The sequence below is a fragment of the Panthera tigris genome, chromosome B2 (assembly GCF_018350195.1).
Source record: "Panthera tigris isolate Pti1 chromosome B2, P.tigris_Pti1_mat1.1, whole genome shotgun sequence".
In the NCBI taxonomy this organism is placed as follows: domain Eukaryota; kingdom Metazoa; phylum Chordata; class Mammalia; order Carnivora; family Felidae; genus Panthera; species Panthera tigris.
In genome coordinates this window covers 22799058-22824686 of record NC_056664.1, presented here as the reverse complement: position 1 = coordinate 22824686, position 25629 = coordinate 22799058, and the positions used below count along the sequence as shown (strand labels likewise).

General features: G+C 41.0%; 1 protein-coding gene and 1 non-coding gene across 21 annotated transcripts in view; both read left to right on the top strand.

Moving 5' to 3' along the window:
• The window catches only part of FARS2 (phenylalanyl-tRNA synthetase 2, mitochondrial), a 532053-nt gene that overhangs the window by 423313 nt on the left and 83111 nt on the right, over positions 1–25629 (top strand). The window contains exons 12-13 of one of the 20 annotated variants that reach the window (XM_042985811.1): positions 4816–4888; positions 5913–6288. The exons of 18 other annotated variants lie outside the window; for them this stretch is intronic. In XM_042985811.1, coding sequence (XP_042841745.1) covers positions 4816–4874 — 59 coding nt within the window. In that variant the 3' untranslated portion in view covers positions 4875–4888; positions 5913–6288. Of the gene's footprint in view, positions 1–4815; positions 4889–5912; positions 6289–13371; positions 13506–25629 lie in introns of those variants that run through there. One more of the 20 variants, XM_042985812.1, reaches the window with a different exon arrangement.
• Positions 14105–14295, top strand: LOC122238976. Its single transcript, XR_006218107.1, has one exon. It is a non-coding gene; the product is annotated as a U2 spliceosomal RNA (small nuclear RNA).

Sequence of the window (25629 nt, the reverse complement as noted above, 5' to 3'; positions counted from 1 at the left end):
TATAAAAAAGTAGTAGACTTCTGTGTATTTCCAAGTAAACAAAAAACACCAAGGATGAACTCCAATGTAAAGTATGGATGTAGGTGATGATTATGTGTCTGTGTACGTTCACCAAGTTGTAACAAATCCCCTTTGGCAGGAGATGTTGATAATGAGGGAGGCTATGCATGTGTGGAGGAGGGGGGTATATGGGAAATGTCTGTGCCTACTTCCCACTTTTGCTGTGAACCCAAAATTCCTCTAAGAAATAAAGTCTATTAAGAAGTCAATAAAAGGATCCAGTAGAGGAGAGATTGACTACATGAGTGAGGGAGAGAGGGCATACCCAGTGGTGCATTGTTCTTGAAAGAAGACGGGACATCATGGTACCCAAAGCGGAAGGAGGTGAATAGCATTGACCTCAGAATGGAGAGACAGATAACTATAGGTTTCTCAGTTCAGCGACTGGAAATTGGTGGAGCCCCCACCTGAGTGGCTTCTCTCTGCTCTGTGAAGTACATGGGAGGGCTTTCTTGAGGATGAATGAGGGAGAGGTCAGGTCAGGGTGGTTTGAGGATAATGGAGAACATTTGAAATAGTATGATGGAGTGGGGAAGCAGGCTGAGCAGAGAAGCCAGGCCTTTGTGTGGTGGGTGCTGTGAATGAGGATGAGGCTGTCCCCCTGTGGTTCGACTTAGGCACAGATCCTTTCTGGGGGTCTCATACTGCCAAAGCACACCAGCCTCCTTCCTTCATTGGGAAACCTTTTATTGAACTAATCTCTCCAGAAGTTACTGTGTTCAACTGGACAAAAAGATATTTTACATTGAATGAAAAAAAAAAAAAGGAAAAATGTTTTTATTGTTTTGCTTAGATTTTCTACTTGGGCTTATCTTTGACATGGATCCAGGCCACTGTAATTTTTTATTAACTTCTTACCATGAGTTATTCTGTCTCAACATGTTTTTAAATTCACAACATGTTTTTTTCACAGTATTCATTTCTTCTCTCAGCTCTTTTATTACAGACTGTATTTTTCATTTGTTATATGTCCCCATCCTTACAATGCATTGCTTACAATATTATTACTGCTGTTCTGTATGCATATTATTGCTTTGGTTTTGCAGGGACTTCCCTGTGAATAGCAGAATGTAATTTATGAAATATGACAATCATTGTCATAACACCTCTGTGCTATATGTTACACTTGCTCCAACAGCAATGTGGAAGTCGTTACCCATACTGCCAGCTTCCAAAGCTTCATGTAACCCCTTGTGTGCAGAAGGAGCCTCCCAGGATTCCTCTCAGGATGTAGTCAGAGAGAGAAGTATTGTCTACTGAGGCCATTCCCATTTCTGGCATTTGCCATTTCAACTAATTCAGGAACAAGTGTTACCTAGATTAGTTGAAATGTGTGTAAAGACCGCATAATACTACTTTCAGTAATTAACCAAAATCATAAGTATCTAAGAAAATGATGCTAACTAGCTATTTTTCAGGTTCTTTCATGAGAAGCTAGCAATGTATAATAGCACTGGTCAAAAGGGAAGGTGCTCGGGGAAGGCTGCCTGGGTTTGAATGCCGGACCTGCCATTTGCCGGCCATGTGTGACCTTGGACAGGTTAGAACTTCTTTGTGCCCCTTTTTCCTTCTGTATAAACTAGACCTAATACTACTTAATCTCATATGATTATTATAACCATTGAAAGAGTTAACTCACAGGGCACCTGGGTGGCCCAGTCAGTTAAGCATCCAACTTTGGCTCAGGTTGTGATCTCGCAGTTCATGAGTTTGAGGCCTGTGTCGGGCTCTGTGCTGACAGCTCAGAGCCTGGAGCCTGCTTCGGATTCTGTGTCTCCCTCTCTCTCTGCCCCTCCCCCACTCATGTTCTGTCTCTCTCTCTTTGTCAAAAATAAATAAACATTTTTTAAAAAAGAAACAAAGAGTTAATATAAAACTCTTAGAACAATAGCTGGCACATACTAAGCACTTAACAGAGTCTAGCTATTTTAGATACTAGAATGGGCTTCAGAAGTCTGTCTTCCTGCCTCCTTTTGTTGGAGGTTTCATTTAGGAGACACCTTGTCTTCATCACATGCAACTTTAAAAGTAGGTTATTGTATGTCCAGTTTTTCACAGTGTCTAAATTCATATGATCTATAGTAACAAGATTTTATATTATATGAATGTTGATTTATCATTTTCCACATATGCAATAAGCAGTATTTATTCCCTTTGCATTAAAAACACTACCCCCACCCCACCCACCCAGGAGGAACAGCATGACTCTCAGAGACACAGAATACCTTCCTCCAGCTTGGTGCACATAAATAACATTATTTTTTAGCTCTTTTAGACTATTTAGCCATGAAATCAGATGATTGAACTTCCCAGAAAACATTCTTCCTAAATCTGTTTGGATGGAATCATTTGCTGTAAAGATCCAGTGTTATTCAGAGCCACTCTGTGCTCCCTTAATTGAAAAGCTCTGACAGTGACATTGAAGAGAGATTGCCTTTGGGGCCACCAGCAGACAGCTTTCCATAGCATCTTATATTGTTAATGATTCAGAGAATGTTTTCCGATGAGATCAGAAGCAATCCACTAATGAAAAAGTGGAAAGAACTTAAGAGCTTAAAAGAGAGGAGAGGAGGGACGTGAGAAAACCTAAAAAAAGACAAAAGTTGGTGAGGAAGAAGAGGTGGGGCCAGTTCCATGGCAAATTTGTCATTTGTCCCAGCCTAGCTACTCAGAATCTTTTTTTCCAGTAGGAAGAGGAAGGAGAGTGAAGAAGCCTTTGAAATGATGTGAGGGAAGTCAGAGACAGACAGGAGTGAATTTGGACCAGGTTCTGCCCTATATATCTTGAGGCAAGATTTGGTCAGCACTATTGTTCGCTCCTGGGCCGTTATCAGTGTGTCTACTAGAGACTCCAAGGATGGACTGTCCACAAGCTGTCCAGTGCCATGCCCTGCAGGTGCTTAGGTATCCCCATGGATAGATGACTCTGTTCACAGCCCACAGCTGCTATCTTCCTACACCTTCTTCAGCCTTCCTCAGCACTGCTCCACTGTTGACAGAGCAACAGTGGAAGTGCAGGCTAACACAAATTAAGTGGCAGTCTTGGGATTTTAAAGAAAAAAGGTAACTTTTTCATTTTAGAAATGAAAAACGTAATGTCTGCTGTGTCAATTCACTATATATCCCCTGAAATGGCTTCATCTCTATGCTAATTTTATGCTGAAGATAGAAACCCTCCTGCACTAGAAGAGGAGAGAAAGGGCCAGAAAACAAAGATATCTGAGTGGCTAAGAGCCAAGTAGACCCCTTCAACTCAATCCCACTTACAAAATGTCCTCTGAGCTGGCCTGGCCCTCAAGACAGCTGGCATTGCCATTAGGGCCATGTTAGGGAAGGGCATCACCTCCCACCCAGGAAATCAGCCCCCAAGTCCTGGGCATGGATTCATGACCAAGAGAGTCTACATATCTCTCCTTGGTCTTGCATCAGTGATTTCCCTGGTATATCCATATCCCAAAATTGACTTCCTTTGATTTCCTCTACTTCTATTTTAGATGAATAATTAATTCATAAAGTGTCATCTCAAAAGCACAAAGTAACCCATAACTCCATGACTGTAAATGTTTTGAATAATGGACATTGTATTGTGTTTAGATCTGGATTTGTCTATTTCTCTTGGTAGAACATGAGATATTGAGGACAGGAACCTCATCTCTGCACCTAGCACTCACATGAGACCTTCCTCAGAGTAGGCACTTATTATGTACTTGTCAAATTTTATAACTGTTGCTCTCCAGCGATTTCTCTGGGTCTGTCCCCTCATAGTTCAAAGGCAGTTGGACAAAGAAGAGATTGGAAGGGTCCTGTTTTCACTGCTTCTTCATCACACAGAAGCTTCTCTTTATCAGTTTGATCCAGTCCTCTTCACCTAGTTTTCTCTATTCCTCCATACCCAATGATGCTGGCTTTTTGTTTACTTTATGTTGTTTTAAAGAGACAATTTCATGATGAAAATGGAATATACTCTTTCAGGCACAGGACTAAGACCAGTAGGAGAAAATTATAAGAGGTTGACCTCAGCTCATACAAAGAGCTTTCTAACAATGGAGTATTTGTTAAGCAGAATCTGGGTGGTCACATAAGACTATTGTCCTGACAGAGCCTAAACTGAGGCTCAGCTGGCCAAGGTGCTGACTGGTGGCTTTCCTTGGGGACCCTCTAATATCCCTAAAGCCTGAAACCTCAGCTGGCTGATGGCAATGGAGGAGATGCAGCAGGTGGGTAGGAGGCCATGTTCCTTAGACCCACTCTAGGGACAATGCTAGGGCTGGCGGTCTACTGTTTCTTGAGCCCATGGGGCACAGCTTTGAGAATGCACAGAGAATGCTGACTAGACAGGCATAATGCAGGCCATAATGCAGCTTGTCTTCAAAACAGAAAGAATTTCTTGGAGATTTAGTACTCACACACTCCTGAGGGATTTGAGATGAGAATGTCAAGGAGACACAGAGGCATGGGTGTGTGTATATGAGGTGGTTTCTATCTGCTTGATAATAAGGCTGTATGCTTTATGTTTCTATTGTATTCATTTTCCCCTCATATGAGGATGTCTGAGCCAGAAACACATAGCCCAGGGCAGGCATTTCAGTGACCTAGAATAGAGAAAAGTACATTATAAACAGTTTTTGGAAACATAAGGGGCTGAAATGCATTTAGCCATTTGGGAAGATAATGGAAATTGTGCTTCTTTCTTTTAACTATTTCCTTTGAAGTTTAACTACGTAGTATTGCCTTTTTAATTCTTTCACAAAACAGACCCTGGCAGAATTCAAGTGGGTAAACCAAAAGCTAGCCACAAGCCAGCTACAGGGTGACATCGCAGCAGAAGGTGAGAGTCTCCTGCTTTCTCTTTACGGCAGTTGCACTCTTCTGAATAGAACGAGTTGGTGATCTGGCAAGAGTATCATGAGGGAAAAGAGGTGGCTATAATTGTAGAGGCGTTGACATTGAAGAGACCTAAAAAGGGGAGGTGCATCTAGCCCCACGGTAGGATCCCGAAGTAGGAAAGGAGGGTTCCTAGCCATAGAAGATCTAGGGTACTGTGCTTGAAAAGACTATGGTGTTTATTAAATCACCGAACTCTGTTAACCCCAAAATATTGAGTTCCTCCTATGTATAATGCCCTGAAATAGGAGTGGTGAACTATACAAAGAAAAATCCAACTCCCTCAACTAACTTAGAATATTTATTTCTTACCTAAAAGAAACAGAAGTAAGGGGCACCATTTTTTTTTTTTTTTTTTTTTTTTTTAGAGAGAGAGGGAGCAAAGCACATTAAAGCAAGCTCAGTAAACACTTGCTGATTAACAGCCACTGCAGGTCCCAGAATGTGCTTTGAATTGGAAGAGGTGCCAATCTAGATGCTCCGTGAGTGACTCTTGATAACAAGAGAGCAGCCAGCCTCATTGTGCAAGAACCGTATTGAGTCTTCTCCTGTTCAGTACCGGGAGCTCCAAGAGGCTTGCCAGTTGAAGGAGAGACAAAAATTTAATCAATATTTAGTGCATGATGAAGATTTGCCATGAACCGTGCATATGCAGTGCTAGACACTAGAGATACAAAAATAGACAAAATGATCAAAATGTGATTAAGATCATGACCAACAAAACCAAAATCTGGGGAGAACAAAGAAGTATCATTTGATATTAAAGATAGCCCCTTAAAAAAAAAATCAATACCAGTCATAGAGCCAGTGGCTGAATTCATAGAATTATAGAATGTCAGACCCAGATGAGCCCTTAGCTCTGTTCAAAGCTCTTAGTTTGCAAATGGAGAAATGGAGACAGAGCAAAGAGAGGTGAAGACATCAACCACATTTAGTTAGTTTACATTTCTTTTTCTCTGAGTTTCCAGTAGGTAAACACACCTTGAGTGGGTTGATGAAGACAGATGCTCTCTCTTCTTAAACTGTGTTGGCTGCTGGTGACCACCTCTTAGAGCAAAAGAAGCACTTTCTGACATTGATGAGAAATTATGCCTGTGGTGTGTGTGCTTCCTGAGCTGCTGAGTTTTGTCTCCAACCCCCTGCTTTATTGTTTCCTGGCACACATTGCTTTCATGCCCGTCATCAGAGAGTTTCTCTCAGCTGTTCCTCAGCTCGACTCCTTCAGAAGTCTCTGTACGCTGACAATAAATAGTTGGTCTGAAAACAGATGAGAGGTTTTAAAATATGGCTTTTTCCCCCAAGGGATGATGTAGGGTTCAGTAGCTTCAGTTATGTTGAATTTTACTTATAAATGGGGGTGACTTGTATATAATGTGAGTTTTATTTGTCTTTTATACACAGCCACATTAGCAAATATTTATGTTTGCTCTTGTACTGCTGGACAGCGACAGCAAATATAAATGATATTGCACCAGTTTAAGTGTGGGACTGACTTACCCAAATGTCTGTATGACCGTGATAGCCAGCCAATTGATCATTTTGGTCAGATCATCAGAGAAATCAGTGGGAAAAGAACCCCTAAAACCTAACTAAATGAATTGATTTTTAGGTGGTTTTTACAGCTTGATTCAGGCAAAACATTTCAAAAAGAATATTATAAATATATATATTTATATAAATGTAAAGAATATTATAATAAAGAATATTATTTAGAAACAGCTGAAGCAAAAAGGTGTGGCTTTGAAGACATATCCAAGCTGGAATCCTGGTTTTACCTTTTGGTTGCTGTATGCCTTGATCAAGTTACTTAACTTCTTTGGGTCTCCGTATGCTCACTTGTAAAAATGAGGATAGTAATACTTACTGGGTAGTGTTTTCAAGAGAGTTGTGTTTAAATAATAAATCTGGAGTACCTAGCGCATACCTGAAACAAACAAACAAATGTTAATTCCCATCCTGCTGTGGGAATCATTTTATAACACCGTGTCCACATTGTTATTCGGGCCTTCACGGAGAGAAGCTTGAGCAGCTTGTACTCGGCATTCATCATCAGGTCCTGTAAGAAACAGCCATATGCAATGTGTTACCGAATGTCCAACAGGAAGATTGCTGAGGATCTTATCCATTATTATCCTTCAGCACCCCCTCTATAAAACCTTCTGTGAGAAATGTCTTAAGAGTTAACTGCCAAGAAAAACCTGGCTTGCCTTAAGGTGCAGGTAAATTTAATCTTAAGAATTATGTTACTCACCACTTTCCCTTTCACTCTGGTGGGGAAGAGGCTCAGGGCTGGGGGTGAAGGTCATCCGGCTCCACGCAGAATCCTTCAGAGCTTGCTGTTTGCATTGCCCTCTTTCCTGATCTCTGCAGGCCTACTCTTCCTGAAATTTCCCCTCCCCACACTGTTCTGTCAGGAGAGAGGTGCCACTAGATGGATTTCAGCCACAAGTCTGGACTTGCTGAATCCTGCCCTATGAGCCTCTCCTGCCCCCTGTGGGCTCTTGAGAGAATCAGCTGAGAAGGCAGCCTAACAGAGGGGATGCTGGGCTAGCACCTTGTCAGCTTCAACAACACCCAGCACCCCAGTCCAGAGCTGGTGAAGGACAAGAGGGTCTGAGTTGGCCAAAGCACCCTTGTACCTCATTCTCAACCCACACCTGCAGGTCTCTCTTTGTATTTGCTCATATGGCTCATGGCCTCTGGAGGGGAACAGGGAGGGAGTGGGCTGAAATGAGTCTGGCTTGAAAAGGCGTCAGTGGAATACTACGTGGCAATGAGAAAGAATGAAATATGGCCTTTTGTAGCAACGTGGATGGAACTGGAGAGTGTGATGCTAAGTGAAATACGCCATACAGAGAAAGACAGATACCATATGGTTTCACTCTTATGTGGATCCTGAGAAACTTAACAGAAACCCATGGGGGAGGGGAAGGAAAAAAAAAAGAGGTTAGAGTGGGAGAGAGCCAAAGCATAAGAGACTGTTAAAAACAGAACAAACTGAGGGTTGATGGGGGGTGGGAGGGAGGGGAGGGTGGGTGATGGGTATTGAGGAGGGCACCTTTTGGGATGAGCACTGGGTGTTGTATGGAAACCAATTTGACAATAAATTTCATATATTAAAAAAAAAAAAAAGGCGTCAGTAACATACCACCCCTCATATTTATTCTTCATTTTCATTCATATCTAAACGTTTTTTATTATATATTTTCTCTTGTAAGCCTCTTTAAGGCAAGAAGTGAAAACATGAAGCTTCACAGATCACATATACCAATTAAATGTAGCATGTTAATGACATATGCACTTAAATATGGGTGATTCTGCCCTAAAGGCACATGTATACAAAGGGTATGCAGTGGCCAGGGCCAGCCCGAGGCAGTTTGGCTATTCGTCAAGTCATAGTTAGGTTCTCCTTCTTGAATCCCATAAATCAATACCAAACAAATTAACTTTCATTGAACAGGCAGTATACCTCACTAATCATTGCAGATATCACACTGCAGGAAGTCATCTGTTTACAGGGCTGTGTCTCCTACTCAGCTCTTAGCTTCTAGAAAGCAGAGACCAAGTCTTATTGTTCTTTACATTTATAGTACTCAGCCCACAACTGATGCATAATAAATGCACAAGGGATGAGTGAATAAGTGAGAATTTTTCAAATGGGGAGATTATTCAGAACAAATGAAGTATAGAATATCAGAATATTTTATGAGGAATGGCAGTTTAAGTTGTTATTACTTGTGGGTACTTTGAGAAACAGACTGTTCCCCTAACCAAATGCTACTGAGTAAGATCCTGCTTTAATGGATAGATAAACATGATTTCTCATTAGCATGCATAGCACTGAAGCCCAATTTTATGTTGTTGTTGTTTTTAAATAAATACACTTTATAAGTGTTTCCATGTACCTTTTCTCTCAAAAAGCTTATCATCTGACCTACAGTGTTCAATTTCTTAGCCGGCCCTGTTCTACTGACAATATAAAAGTTTCAACTGGGACTCTCCAAAATTATTACTAATTGTTAATGAAGATGAAGTTAGGTGGTTCTACCGGATTTATATTTGCCTGAAACATTTTTATTTTTGGTGTCCCTATTGCGTCCATCCGAGACTACACATTCAGCAGCCTACGGTCTATGCCTGACTATACAAAAGACTCGAATGTTCACACACTATAATAAATAGTGAGTGTCAGTGAACTTGTTATGGTAAATGCTTAGGTAATTACTTTCTGCCTTAGTTAGGGGACGTATGGTGGCATAAGCTAAAATTATTCCATCTCGAGACAAACCCTGAGGTGGCTGTTAGAGTTAAATATAATTCATTTGCAGCATGTTTATTATAGTTAAATTTAACTAATTTAGGGCCTGCTGCTGGCCAACAGCTGAGGAGGAGGAAGTTTCAGCGTCCATGAGTTCCTCAGAAAGAAAAAATGAGGCTCCACGACTGAGCTTTCAGAACATGACGTAGGAGCTACTCCCACTCTGTCTCCGCTCTTCCTGTCCCCAGAGTTGGACGGCTTTGTTGCTCAAAGTGGTTAGTTAATGAGCTGTTCAGGCATTGAATTGTGTGGTGTGGCAACAGGAAATCTCAGCATTAAACTGGGGTTCTGTGCAGTTCTCTGTTTCTATTCAGAACTTCCTGAAGTTCCAGAAAGAACCCTTATATCCAGCATCATTGTGATAACAGATTTCTCTGTAGATTATTAGCCCCCTCCTTTCATTAACCACTTCCTCTCAGAGTCATAGGGCCAGTTTGGGTATTATTTCTCCCTAGGCCTTCCAACCTAAAAAAGTGTTTACTCTGGAAAAAAATAGAAAAGAAGGACTTCCTCAAAGAACCAAAAACATGTTTACAGAGGGTCATTTACCTTTTAAAAATGTTTCCATCAAAGGAACACTTTTTAGAGTAGAATTTGTGTCATGAGAGATCTCCAAAGCTAGATGGCTTACTCTACCAACGGCGGTGAGGGGACATGCACAGGAGAAACCACACGAGTGTGGAGAGGTGAACACCTATGAGCCTTCCACTTTTGTCCAAGAATTAAAGTTAAGACTCGCTGTAGGTGGGCTGTTCCCCTGAAGATAGGGACGGTGCCAGGAGAGGAAACAAAATTCCAATCATCGTGAGGAATGAGGATTTGAGGAAAACACTGTCCTAGTTTTCAACAAAAATATCATGTATCTACTTTGGAAACATGTGTGCTGTTCTGATCACTCAAGAGAAGGTGGCATTTGGAGAAACTCCAGAGAAGGATGAGTGGATGAACACAGGAGTCAGTAGGTGGCTATGTGAGAGTTAGGAAACAGCAGAGCCCCTTCAGTGGGAAGATAAGAGCACAAAGACAGCATCGAAGTATGTGGAGTCTCAGGCAGGTTCACTGGGGTCAGGACAGTCTCCTTCACCAGATCCAAAGTACAAAGCCAGCAGGGCAGACCACACTCACCCACACCCGCAGTCCCCAAGACTCCCCCCAGCACACCTGGCCCAGCCTCACTAACCGGTCACTCCAAATGTCACTATTAAGCGTACCAAGGCCAGGCTTTCTGCTTCTCAGGCTGGCGTTCTTTCCACTGTGCACCACAGTTGCTTTCCTTGGACCCAGACTCTTCTGAAAACTTCCCTCTTCCATTTTGATCAGATCAATTTTGGTCATGAGAATGATTTGTGACTTCAATGGGCAAACTATGATATAAAAAGTAAACTGTATAAGTTACATAATTTTGGGGGCAGTTAACTTTTCCTGAAGATTTAGTTTAGGCTATTAAAATTCAGGAAAACATAATATAGCTTCTCTGTACCTCCCCTACCCCCCCCCCCTCCTTAAAAATAGCATCTGAAGTCTCAATGTAGCTGAGTCACTACTTGGTGTGATCCGGGGCTAGGTTGCAACTGGACCTGTCAGAATGAGGCCACAGTGATTCATGACAGAAACGAAGTTTGGTTGCCACTGACGACATGTGTTCCTTTCTGTTTTTGGAATTTGGCAACACCATGTTTTGCCTTTGGAGTAGAAACACCTTTGCATGGTGATAGTAATGGGATGACACAAGCCACTGCCATGAATGCACCCTCTGTGCCCTCCCGCTGTGACATACAGAATCCCTAGCCAGTTAGGGCAAAACATGGGTAATTAGCATAACTAAAGACCTATGGAGACTATAACTGGGCAGGAAGTTTATCACATCTACCACTGCAGCTCAATACTAAGTCAGTCTACCAGCCAAGTGTTCCAGCACCTTCTTTGTGCCCCAAACTGTGCTTCCCATTGAGAAGAGACAAAATAGACTGAATAGATGTGTCCCTACCCTAAAGGAACTTGAGGAAACATAAACCAGTGACAGCAGCAGCTTGTACTTCCCATGTTGATTCTAACAATATATGTGTCTGCTTCAAACCAGCTTTGTACATTGAGGGCGAAAGCCTCATCTTGTACTCGTGCATGGTGCCTGGCATGAGGTCAGTCATGCTTGAGGAACTGAAGTGCACGGGTACTACCTATAGTACCTGCTTGCCTCCCTCTGTGCTCAGGACTCAGCACACCATTCCTCCATGCCCATCTCAGGACACAGATTTGGGCCCGTCCACCCTGGTGCAATGTCCAGAGGAGGGAGAGGAGAGACATGTCAGTAAGGACACAGTTACAATGGCTTTATTTAAAAAAAATTTTTTTAACATTTATTCATTTTTTGAGAGTGGGAGAGACAGAGCATCAGCAGGGGAGGGGCAGAGAGAGAGGAAGACACAGAATCAGAAGCAGGCTCCAGGCTCCAAGCTGTCAGCACAGAACCCAACGTGGGGCTCGAACTCACGGAGCGCGAGATCATGACCTGAGCTGAAGTCGGACGCTTAACTGACTGAGCCACCCAGGTGCCTCAACAATGGCTTTATTCTAAAAGTGGGACTTGGACAGTAAAGAATTCTGTGCTCTCCAACACTGGTGTAGAATTTAGCCAAATTTATGCTAACTGGACTTGTGCCAGCTCTTTTGAAGTGAGGGGCAGATATAATAATCGTGGGTGCTTTCCAAGAAATCAAGCTACTGCTTCGCTGCAGTGCTGGTTTCAGATAACGTCAAATTTATGGAGAGTGTAGAGCAAAGCTTCCGAAATGGGGTGCCTTAGGACACAGATGTACACACACACAGGTGTGCCAACATCGTCATCTCCAGAGCTCTTTGGACACCTAGATATGCCTGCAGGATGGCATGGATTTATAGATGAATATAAATACAGACATAATGTGTATAATGTGTGTATACATTGCAGAAGACTAGAAGACTATACAAGATGTCAACTGCTTGTGTCTGGATGGTAGGATTATAGTATCCTTTAATTTTGCTTACATATTTATTTATCTTCATTTTTATATAATTTATATGAATTAACCATATAACTTTTTAAGTCAACCAAATGCTAACCAAAATGTTGAAGACTTGCCAAGTTTTTTGGCCCAGCCAAAGATTCATGTATATATTATATTCCAGCACTGACTTAGAAACTGTTTGTCCTCTTTTTTTTTTTTTTTGTCATTTTAAAAATGACTATTTTCAGTTGGTGCCTACTCTTCAAAAAAAAATAAAAGAAAGAAATGGGAAAGCCGGTGTCACAAATCAGAGAAATGTTGCATGTTGACAGATTCACACCACTTATTTTCTTTGTATCTACTGGCCCAAACTGGTAACAGCCCAAACTTTCTCCATTTGTAAATATTCTCCTAAAGGCCACTTCCTTTTGTGTTTGATATCTGGATTAAGAGAAGACCCTGATGGTCAGATGTTAGTTCCAATTGGCCCAACTACAGGGGACACTGATGCTTGGCCCCTGGAAGATGTTCAAATACCCTGAAGCAATAGGCTGGGAAATCTTGTTTCTATCCTCATCCTCCACTTACCGAGCAACTATAGACAAGGGGTACTGATTTGACTGTTATATTTTATGGCACGTGAAATTTATGAAATGTTTACAGTCATTCATACTTGTTTTGTTCAACAGTTCTGTGAATGCCCAATTTCTTTTTGCCTGGGCTCAGATTCTTAAGCAGGGGTTAGAAGCACGATATTTGCCTTTTTCTCACATTGGAATGCTTGTAACCTAAATAAGATCAATGTCGTTGTTCTTCTGGGAGAAGCACTATTTTAGCCCGTTTTCAACGTTATAAAGTATAAAATACTTCCATATTTGGAACTCTGACATTTTGTACTCAGGGAGATTTTTGAAAGATTGTCTGGTCCTGTTCCTTCATTATACAAATGAAAAAGTTAAGACCAACACAGTCAGAGGGAAATGTCCAAAGTCCCAAGAAGTGGGTAGTGGCAGGGCTAAGGCCAGAGCTTAGTTTTCTTTTTACTACTTCTATTCTGTACTTTTTACCTAATATTTCCCAATTATTATGGGTAACTAAAATATTTTCTAATCTGCATTTTTTTAGGGAGAAACGAAATAAAAAGCACAGTATCTGGCACAACATGGTCAATAAATATTTGGTGAAGAAGGTATGGATAAGCTTGCATATATTCACCTATTGAGTCAGTAAAAACTATAGCACGTTTGCAGACACAAACACATAGATTGGTAGGTAGGTAGGTAGGTAGGTAGGTAGGTAGGTAGATGGGTGGATGAATAGATAGATGACATGTAGTGGGTAATAAGTAACTGGTAATGGCACGTGTGTTCTCAGCACAAGGATTTAGTCACCATGTGTCCCCAGTCTACATGGCTCTCTTCAAAGGAAGAGGTTCTGGAAAGGAATGACATGAGATTCTAGGAAACAGAGAAAATATACTCCTTTTCATTGAAAACCTAGCAGAATTGCTGAAGTCATAAAGCCATATGCAACCTGTGTGCATGTGTCTTGTTATCTGTATAATATTGTCTACAGTAACTGTTTAGTCACAAAATATGTCACCTGCCATTCCACTTGTACCACCTATAATGTTGAAGAGACCTATTAAATTAGGGTAAGTCATAGGGGAAGTGTAGTAAGAACATCACCCGGTAATTAAACAGTATATCTTGATTTTGGAGTTGTGCTTCCAAGTTTCGTTTATTTTACAAGAGTAACTTAGAAACGTTAGAAAGAGTAACTTAGAAAATTAGAAAACATTACAAGAAGAGCTAATCTTCACCAAAACAGAGTGAACAGTTTAGAGATAAAGAACACAATCACTTCTCGGCCTTTTGACTAAGATCAAGTGTAGTATCTGTTCTTATAAGTTTACAGATAAAGAACACAAACCAGGACAAATACATAAATACCCTACAGAAGAACATTGTTTTCCTCATGTTTTCCATTGGTTAACATATCCGGCAGGAAGTTAAATTTCATTTTCTTTTCTGTGTCACAGAACATGTTTTCTTAATCACCTTCTCCACATATTGAACAACATCTTGATGATAATTGTGGCATATGCTACATTGAAACTATGGCAAAAATCATCCTTTTTCTCCCACCTAAGGGAAATTTCACTTTTTTTATTGAATGAAGAAGGCATTTAAAGTATAAATTAAAATAAAGTCTATTCAATTTGGTTAGGCTCATATAAAACTAATAAAAGCAGTCCAAACAACCTGACTGAAGTTTGCTACAGAAAAGTTTAATTAACACACTCCATTTAAGTATGTAGGAAGATTTTCTAAATGATACGTAAAGATGCTAGCCTCACTAATCAAGGAAAGTCACTTGAATGGAACATTAGTTGAATGAGGGGTGTCTATACTCGTCTATTATTGATGAGTTCTTTATTTGATTCGTCTTTTTCTCTCCTTCATTCTATTAGGCCCTCATTAATTCAACTGGACTTTGTATTTGTTAAATACAAATGTAATATCATACACATTAGGCCAGCTATATATCCAGAAATACGCATTTATATAATCTTCCATTTTTAAATCATGAGACTAACAGTATATTTTATTGCACATGAATCTGGTGTCCTAGTTTAGGATCTGCTTAAATTCTCAATAACATCCTCATAAAAGGATTCAGGGAGCACAGCTAGCCATAAGGACATTTATGGTGTCACATTAAGGTAGGATGTATGCCATGTGCCTTGTGATAATACATTAAATGATTCAAATAGGATTTTATACAAAGATCAAAGCAGTTTAGAAAATTGTAGATGGAGCCATATTTCTGCATGCAAAAGTCTCATTTTGTTTATATCTATTAAACTCTCCCAAACTTAATAGGACTTAGTCTGTGCTTTTATACTATATTAGTGAGAAAAAATCCTTATGGTCAACTTTCTGTGAATGTATGCTTCATCTTGCCTTGGTGGTAATGACTGCAAGATTCCCTCTCTCACCCTTGTATTGTCCCATGATATTTGCTGCTTCCTGAAGTCAATATAGACAGACTCGAGCCAACTTAAATGTTGTCTCAATATTTGCCTAGTACAAAGAAAATTCCATTTGAGAAATCCACAGAGCATAGTCATTCCTGGAACAACCAAGAGGTGGTTATTACTGTTGGAAAGAATTACTTTGCCCTGCTTTACTTTAACAGTGACCAAAATAGATCTTTAAAAATCTATCTCAAATTCAAAGGCATATGTATATTTAAAGTGCCCACACGTCGAGATTGTTGCTCATTAGTTTCATGAGCGGATATTCTTTTAGTTAAAAAAACATTTGAAATGCATAACCGAAGATGATTAATTTCATATAATTTATATTTGTGAATCAAAAGATACTCTTATAAAACCATGTATCTTTTTTTTTTTTTTTTTATGAACATGGTGCAAACGCTGATAATCAAAGTCACCATAACTAAAAAGGACTGGTCCGTAAGACAGTCGTAAAGTAGCTAACATTTGTGTTCAGCTTTCTTACATTTCCTTCTTCTAACTCTCTTTCAACAAGTTCTTTCTTCCCACCTTTGCCCCTTTACACCATAGTATCTGTTAAGAACTTGGCAATGGGCCAACATAATAAAATTCCATTAGCCAGACTTCTCTAACAACAGAGTAGTTAGGTGATATATTCCAAAGACTTTCTAACAATTAGAGCCACAGCAAAAAGACATAGGCAGGTGCCTTTGATAATCAGTCCATGTGTGTGTGAGGAAGTCCTGCAGGTGCTAGATGAATCCCTGTTAGGAATATTGGCCTGGCAACACTGCTTTGGGAAATTAACCTGGCTTCAGTGAGTAGGACAGAGAAGAGTAGGCACCCACCCCTGGAAGAGGGACAAGCAAGGGACTGTCGCCAAAGCCCAGGGTCATTGTTCCTTCTCCCGTGTGCTTGTGTATGATTGTGTATTCTTTTTTTTTTTAATGTTTATTTATTTATTTGTTTTGAGAGAGAGATAGAGAGCAAGTTGGGGAGGGACAGAGAGCAGGAGACAGAGAATCCCAAGCAGGCTCTGCACTGTCAGCACAGAACCCAGTGTCGGGCTTGAACTCACAAACTGCAAGATCATGACCAGAGCCAAAAGCAAGAGTTGGACGCTTAACCGACTGAGCCATCAGGTGCCCTGAGTGTGTATATACATTTCTAACACTTCTGGTTTTGCTTTGCACTTGTTTGAAATGTCTACGTGTCTGTTTCATCCACTTGGTGGTGAAATTCCTGAAGGCAGGAATTCTATCTTGTGCCCAACACAAAAGAGGCACTTAGAAAATGGGTGTAGAATGAATGAGTGAATGAATCAGTCTGTCAAGCAAACAGTTCATTCAAGGGACACCAATGAGAATATGGGTTCAACTGATAATAATGAAAATTGCAAACAATAGATGGATGTGAAATACATAGAGGTAGAAGTAAGAAAAATAAGTGGTCGATGCCTCTAGGGCTTGGGCTGAACAAAAGGGAGAACAAGAGTGGCAATGGGTTAAATGGGGAACTCTACAAGAGAAATTTCATGAGGGAAGTTGACAATATCCTTTCAGACAAGTTGAATAAAAATTGACAAACTGGGTATCAAAAATCTTTTCCTCAAAGAAACAGTCCCTAAGTGTGCCTCTGACACCTGTCTTACATACCCAACCCAATTTCTTGGAGATCTAAGATAGATTACTTACCAACAGAAAGAAACTATTTTGTAGATATGGTAGATGTATATGGTTTAAAGAATACTTCCATCAATTCTTTAAAAAAAATTTTAATGTTTATTTTTGAGAGAGAGAGATACAGAGCATGAGCTGGGAAGGTGCAGAAAGAGAGAGGGAGACACAGAATCCAAAGTAGGCTCCAGGCTCTGAGCTGTCAGCACAGAGCCCAAGGCAGGGCTCAAGCCCACATACCACAAGATCATGACCTGAGCCAAAGTCAGACAATCAACTGAGCCACCCAGGTGCCCCAAGAACACTTCCATCAATTCTTGAAGGTCACCATCCTTTGTAGACTTGGGGGCAGGTAAGGGATCTAGAAAAGCTGAGACTGATGCCTTGGGAAGGTTCTCACAACCCGATAGAAGCCCATCCTATAGTAAGGTAACTGCTGGCAGGGGTCAGCCACCTAGGACTTATGTCCTTTAAAGGTACTAAATCCACATCAGAGAAGACACTTATACTTACAATCTATGCTATAGATTGTGTACCCTGAGCCACCACTGGAGATAGCCTCTTAATATCTAAATAAATAATGTTCGAGGGAGGAGATTCACCTCATTTCATACCCAGCCATCCTTTAGTAGCTCAAGGGCTTCTTGGGCACTGTTTCTGCTGTCTGATAGCCTCTGGAGCTCCAAACATGTCTCATTCCTACATCCTCTAGAAATGCCAAAGAAGGGTGTACCTTAGCTAGGTGATATGTAAGCTAGGAGGAATGTATCCTGATATGTGCACATTAAAGTCTGTGAATTACAAAGAGGATATTTTAAATAATTCATTTTCAGTTTTCAGCCCCTCATTCCTCAAAGTTTTAGAGTGAGCCCTCTAAATTTCCCAAGGACTCCCCTGAAAGTTCTAGCAGAGGACAGGATGCAAAGGTATCTGCTGTGTGTTTTCTTGAATTTTGTCCATTGTCTCTCTGATATCCTAATGAATTAGCCTGCAATCTTGTCTTGACCCAAAAGTGGTGCCCCTTGGATCAGAAGGAATGTCTAAAACACATTGATCTGTGGCTGGAATAGTAAACTAAGCTCCAGGAACATCCTGCCAGAGGCCTGTCCTTAGGAAATTGTCTCAGATTTTCTTGCTGGTGAAGGATGATATGCTGCACCTGACCTTCTGTTGAAAGCCAGAAAACAAAGAGGAGAAAGCAAGCCTTTTACTTTCTAACATTTCCTTCAGGCTATACTTTCTTAGGGTTGATACCCTCTATATCTTTAGAGACCATATCTGCAAGACATTAAAACTAGGTCCTCAAAATGAGTGATCACCAGCCTCTGGTTATAACCAAATATGCCCTCAGGTCGCAAGCCTTCTCTTACCCTTTCCTTTAAAATCCAAACAAAAATATTCAGCTGTATGCAACCATCATGCCCTGTGGAGTTTCTGCAGATCTCATGAGGATAATTATGCCCTCCTCTAGCTCTTGTTTCTGGCTCTTTTCTCCAGCACCCCTACGGTCTTGGCAACACTCCACAGGTTGTTGGCTTCACGACATTGATCACTGCACCTCCTTTTAAGTCCTCAGGATACCCTAAGTGGTGCAGTGACTTATAAGAGATTGGAAATAATGGAGAGGAAACTAAAACTGAATTTCTGCATCACAGTTGTGACAGTCAATCAGTGATTTGTCACCACAGTGAATCACTTACTGGCCATCTCTTGTCTTGTTTCTGGAGTAACACCAGGAAGCAGCTGTCTCTTTAGAGGAAATTTATTATTTCCTGGCTTCTCCCTAGTGCCTGCTCTTTCCTAAACTCCCATCTCTTTGGCCTGACCCAAGGAAGCTTCCACAAATCGGTTTCTTTCATTACAACCCCTTATGTGGATATCCTTTTACTTAACTACTAGAGTGGTTTAGCTTCCTCTGTTTCATCTTCCCTGTTCTTGATGATGATAATAATAATAATAATATGAATAATAATAAGTTGATTAAAGTGTTTTCCCAAACTACAGTCTTCTTCTCCCTCTGTAGCAGAATTTTATCTTTAAACCCAATGTGGAAATAGCTGCATCTGGGTGTAAGTTAACAGCAATTGTATCTTTCTGCTACTTAATGAAATTTTGATTTCAACCAAGTCCAGTGGCTACCATTACAGTGTAGCTCAGATGCTGAGACTGAGTGAGGTCATGAGAAACAGCTGCATGGTCAGCACACTTGCGTGCTCTTGGACATGGCGTAAATGTAGGCAAAGTTGTATTTCAGTCCACAACCTTAAGAAAAGGTGCCCTTCCGACAGGAAGACTCATAACCAGGCAAACAAGACTGTAATTCTAATGGTAAAAGTAGCCATGGGTTATGTAGTCATCCAAACCACTAGCAGGTCCAGTTATCCCCCACCATTGTTTATCCACAGTGTCACAGAGAGAAGGATTTAGGGTAGATATCTCTATCAACAATAGAGGTAAGACCTAATGAAAGTGGTAAATGAGAATTATGGTAAACCAGAGTTAAAAACCAAAGCAGTACTCCCTGTATTTCTCACATAGCTACTCTCTGGTTCATTTCCCTGTCCCGTCTTTCTGCCATCATCACCACAGACAGCTGGTGTGGAAGATGATTGATTGTTGTCTTTTTATTATACTTCTTCTAGAAAATTCAGCAGGTACTCATAGATCCGCCTGAAACTAATGTAACATTGTATTAACTATACTTCAGTTTAAAAAGAACCAAAACCAAACAAAATAAAAAAAAAAAACTGCCCTAAGGAATTTATTTGAGAAGAATTCAAAGAGTTCTGCATTATTATTTATAAGAAAATTTGGGAACAACCTGTATGTTACCCACGGAGAAACAAATCAATTCTGTTTTCCTCATCTGAACACAAAGAACTATTTTGCACATATTCAACACTGTGTTACTTTAAATAATTGTTAGAGACATTGAACAAAAGGTTCACAATATAGTAGGTTTAAAGGTAAAGAGTAGGCTAGGTGTTGTAATTCTACTTTTATGTGGATTGATGTATCCGTAAGGGAGAGCACGACAAGCACACGTGTCACAGTGGCCAGTCCAGCTCACAGGACTACAGGGGATTTTTACTTTCTTCTTCATACTTTTCCATGTTCCCCAAGTTCTTGCCAATGACTATTTCGCCTATACACCAAGAGGGGGAAATGTTTAAAGAAGAAAAAGAAGAAAACCGCATAACTTTACAGCCACTTATCGAGCATTTTAACAATAATCCTCAAGATATACAAGCCCTTTCTTCCCCCTCTGACTCTGACTGATTCATCCCCTAACAAACTGCTGACTGTTTTCTCAAGAGAGCAGAGGAATAAAATAGGCTCTGACTGGCGCCTGTATTAAAGTCTTTCCAGCTCCCTTACAGCTGCTGCCTCTTCCGTCCTCTTCCTCCTCTGGTGCCTTTTCCTGAGTCTGGCTACACTTGGCCAATGGTTGAAGTCATTCTTTCATAAATAATTTGTGCAGTGATTTGGAGCTTTCTGACGACAATCTACAGTTTGTTCCAATAAACTGATGCAATAGAGAGAATTTGGGCTGCTCTGTGACAGACATCATGCAGTTGGGTTGATTCTCTGCCCTGGTCAGAATGTGGGTTTGGTTCTGCTGAACTTCTGATCCTACCTCAATTTATGTGGTGTTTTTACTTTCAGTGAACTCAGTGGCCAAATGCCCCAAAGAGGCGAGGTGAGTTATATAGCACGGCACCTTGATGGAATATTACATAGTTGTTAAAAATTACAAAGACTGGGTTGCAACATCAAAAAAGTGTTAAAAAATGTAAAATAGGAAACAAATCAATACCTATATGTGGTTACGACAATGTAAAAGTATATACTTGTATTTTGAAAGGGATAGAGGAAACATGAGGAAATGAAAATAATTAATTTGATGGCAGATGGTAGAAATTTTTAAAATTCAGCAATGTGTGTTTACTGGGCACTCACCATATGCCTGACACCATGCTAGCCATGTCTATTTTTATTTTAATATTTACTTATTTTGAGACAGAGAGAGCAGGGGAGGGGCAGAGAGAGAGAGAGAGAATCCCAAGCAGACTAAGCACTGTCAGCGCAGAGCCCGATGCGAGGTTCGAACCCATGAACCGTGAGGTCTTGACCTGAACTGAAATCACGAGTCAGACACTCAACTGACTGAGCCACCCAGGTGTCCTGTCCTGTCTATTGTTAAAATTTAGTTCTATAATATTTAATAATATAATATGGTATAATATAATATAATATAATATAATATAATATAATATAATATAATATTAGTATAGTATAATAATATAATATAATATAATATAATATAATATAATATAATATAATATAATATAATATATTAATGTAATGCAGTTTCTAAAGAAATGTAAAGTAGTGTGGTGGAATTCATCTTTGTAGATGTTACTGTGGGCACTATTGATTGCATAAAGGGTACCCTTAATATACCATTCTTTTCCACACTGGATCCAGGAAAAGCTTATGCTGCTGGACTATAATATATCTGTTGAGTCCTCAGGGAGCCAGATATGGCCTTTCTCCCATCTGCTGCATGTTATTCTTTCACACACACACTCAGCAGATGGGTGCCAGGTTCTGTTCAGGTGTGGGCAATACACAGGGACCAAGACAACAGGGCTCTGTCCTCAAGGGGCTTCTGGGCTATTGGGAAGGACAGGAAATAAGTTCATTGGCAGTGTGATTTCAAGTAGTGATATGTGCAGTGAATGACAGTAGAGTACAGAGACAGTGAAGCAGAAAGCAGTAGCTTATTTTCAGGAGAGTCAGGGAAGATCCCCCTGAGAAAACAGGGAAGTGAAAGAGCAGCCAGGCCAAGTCTGGAGGAGGTGGAGGGAAAAGGTTAGGGAAAGGCCCTGAGACAGGAACTAGGTTGGTATGTTTGTGAGATGCAGTGAGTCAGAGAAGCTGGTGAGCCTGGGAACTCTGTGAGCCACAACATGGAAACTTTTCTAAGTATGATGGCAAGTTTTAAGGAGTGTTAGCATGGTTTCTACTTGGGTAGAGAATGGACTGTCAGGTGGAGGAGAAACAGAGGACGAGCTGCTGGTGGGTTAGCAGTCCAGATGAAAGGTGAAGGAAGTTTGGCATGGGAGGCTGGCATAGGCATGGAGGGAAGGCCTGTTATGAAGGCAGAGCACATGGGACACGAGGAAGAGTCAGGACACAAGGATGTCTCCTAGGTTTAGGATTGAGTCACCAGGTGAATGGTGATGATGTGCTAGGAGGGAGGAACAGTAGGGTCTGTTATTTTTTTTTTTTTATGTTTATATATTTTTGACAGAGAGAGAGAGAGAGAGAGAGCGCACAAGCAGGGGAGGGGCAGAGAGAGAGGAAGACATAGAATCCAAAGCAGGCTCCAGGCTCTGAGCTGTCAGCAGAGAGCCTGACGTGGGGCTCGAACCCACAAACCATGAGATCATGACCTGAGCTGAAGTTGGACACTTAACCAACTGAGCCACCCAGGCACCCCAATTTCTGTTATTTCCTAGTGAAAAGATTACTTAGATCTGATCTAGGTCAGTCTGGAATATGCTGCTAATTCCCAGAGTTCTATGGCTGTATCTTCAAGGGTAGGAAAAGGGTTTCATGGGCCAATGGAGAGACTTCCAGCTTAGGAGCCCAGAAACCTGAGTTTGGTCTGCCTCTGCTATAAAACAGAAGTTTCATCTAGGACACATCATTTCACTTCTCAGAATTACAGTTTTCTGTATATCTGCCTTTCAGAGTTTTGTAAACTAAAGTCCGATACAGATACATAATGGTGTCATTCTTGTTACCTACACACTTGTATATATTAGCATTCCTGTTTAGAATCATGACCCAGAGCATGCATGAAAGCACAGGTCAACAGAGGATTGCCCCTGATTTGCTGACTTTTAAAAAAGCCCACTGATTCACCTCTGGCCTGTCGCCCAGCACCTGCTGCACCCCCATCACATGCAAACACTGTGCACTCGTCCTCAAAACAAATGACTTAGCAAGATCCGCTTCAAGAGTGAAACAAAAGCATATTCTAATGTATCCCTGAGTAAAAAATTAAATTTGCATTCTGTTCTCTGAGGACTCTTGCTAACTGAGGTAGTTGGTTGCTTTTCATTCTCACGACCCACCTGTGTTTGTTTCCAAGGGCCATTTCCAGGAGCCTTACCCTAGATTAAGCCAGCCATATAAATGAGAAGCCACAACAAGAAGCTGACTTCTCCCCTCCAAGCACTGCTTAATGGTCCTAATCAGCAAACTACTTTCTCCCTCTTAAGTAGCATCTTGAGAAGTCCCAGTACCTGTCACTTCAAGATGGCATCTTCTATAGTGGATGGAGAGGTGGAATAGGATTTGAAAGGACAATTGAGGGAGCTAATCTAAACCGTTAGGTGTTTTCTTGCTAACAGGAGCCTGATTCTATTACGTCTGTTAAAGGCTCTAATAATAAGACAGGTTTCTTGGGGCACCTGGGTGGCTCAGTCAGGCGTCTGACTCTTGATTTTGGTTCAGATCATGGTCTCATCATTCATGGGATTGAGCCCTTCACTGGGCTCCACACTGTGCAGAGCCTGCTTGGGAGTCTCTCTCTCCCATCTCTCTCTCTCTGCCCCTCCCCCTCCCCTCTCAAGTAAATAAAAACTTTAAAACAAAAAAGACAGGTTTCTTTGACTCCTAGTATTCTGTTTAAACTTAGCTCTAAAGTCACTCGAATTGCACGCTCACCAGCTAGGGGGGAAATGTTAAGCAAATAAAAAAAAAGTAAGCAGAGCCAGAGAACAATTTCCTTTTATAATTTCTCTTCTTGAAGTGTTGAAACTCAGAATCCTTCACCTGAAACACTGTGGGGTTCACGGAGACTGATGACGGTGAGGAGCTCAATTCAAATGACATTAAGTGTGCGCAGAAGCATGGGGGACAGTCCTTGGAGGTCAGGAGCTGGCTAGCTCAGGAGGCACCTCACAGCCAGCTGAGGACAAAGGCAGAGCCATCCAGAATGTGGGCTGAAAGCAAAGGGGAAATGATCCTATTGTTTGGGGACAAAACCAATCAATAGTTTTTTTTTCACTTCTGCCATTTCAAGGAAAGTTTTTTTTCCTCGTATATGTAATTGCTTTTGCATAAAAGATTCATTATTTGTGAGCCAGGTACAGAAGCTGAGTTCCCCCTCGGTTTCCTGTGAGCCTCTCCGGTTCTGTGCCCCAGACCGTAGTATTGAACTGATATGGATTTATACACCCAACAGCTGGCTTCAGAACTTTCTGTCCAACCTTTCCAAGCAGCCCAGATTGTAAAACTAGAGGTAAACAGGCAGGCCTGTTTGAGACATCCTGAAAGCCACTATTGTAACGGGGTAGCTTTAATCTGGAGGTAGCTGACCTTGATGTGTGAGTACTGAGTGAAGAATGACATTTCCAGTAGCCTGACTCTCCCGTACAGAAAGCAGGGAGAATTTAGTTTGGGGGAGCGATTTAAGCTGGAGAGACTCTCTGGACTGGAAAGGGCATTTTAGATTCTGCCTGTCGTGAATAAAGCATCAGAGATTTCGGTTATGGCACACATGAGGATGAGAGGAGCTCACGGACTGGCCTCTCTAGGTCATGCTTGGGATCACCATGAGGTCATGTTCAAAGGCTTCCCAGGTGAGGCTTATCGTGGGTCTCTTATATCCTGTAGAAGTCTCATTGCCTTGACAGTATTTTCCCATATTTTCAGGTGTGAAAACCTTCTTCAGTTTTCTTAAGAATAGAGAAGCATAGAGACTATATTTTTAAATGCTATTAACTAGATTTAAGAACTTTAGAATACACTTCCTATGGCACCACTCACTACATATTAAGATCACTTTCTACGAGCTCAGGACTCCCCTGGAAAATGGTGAAAATGACACCTGAGCTGAATTTATAGCATCTGGAAGCCTGCCTAAGGAAGACTGGGAGGAACAGGGAGGTTATTCTGTTTGTCTTATGTCACCGAGCATAGCTCCTGGGCTGTCGTGGATGCTCAGAAGATGTCCACAGAAATTAGGCAAGTTTCATATTGTTGGTGATAACAGGCTTTGTTTCCATGAACCTTTTATGCTGTTGAAAATTGATCTCAGCTTCATCTTTTAAAATAATAACCAGCCATTGGTATGCCCTTTGGCAAGCCATGTAAACTCTTTTGGCCTCAAGTTTTTTTCTTCTTTCCATTGAAGGCTTAGCTAAACACTCTTCACCACACCCCGAGCTGGGCACTGAAGTCTTGTTCAGAATCTACCTTGATAATTAGATTTTTTTAAACCTTAGATGGAAGTAAAATAGATATGCAGAAGCTAGCAGGCTTAAAAAAATATAATGCTTAATGGTTAGAAAGTTTAATCTGTTTACTGCTAACCATCAGTAGGCAGGGGAATGCTAAATTATATATAACGTAATCCCCAAAATCTACTGTAATGGATGCTAATGTGAAAATGTATGTATACCAATATGTTGAGTTTATGCCGTATGAACATGTGGGGTGGGATGTGTCTGTGGCTATTTTGCATTCTTGCCTTGTATGATGGTCCAGTTGTTTAAACATGTCATAAACACCAAGTCAGTGGTACTGTCACCAGGTCTACCAATTGCTACCAACCATGCCAGGTTTCACGGGGATGAAGCTCTTTATTCTACCTTCCCCGATTTTTTG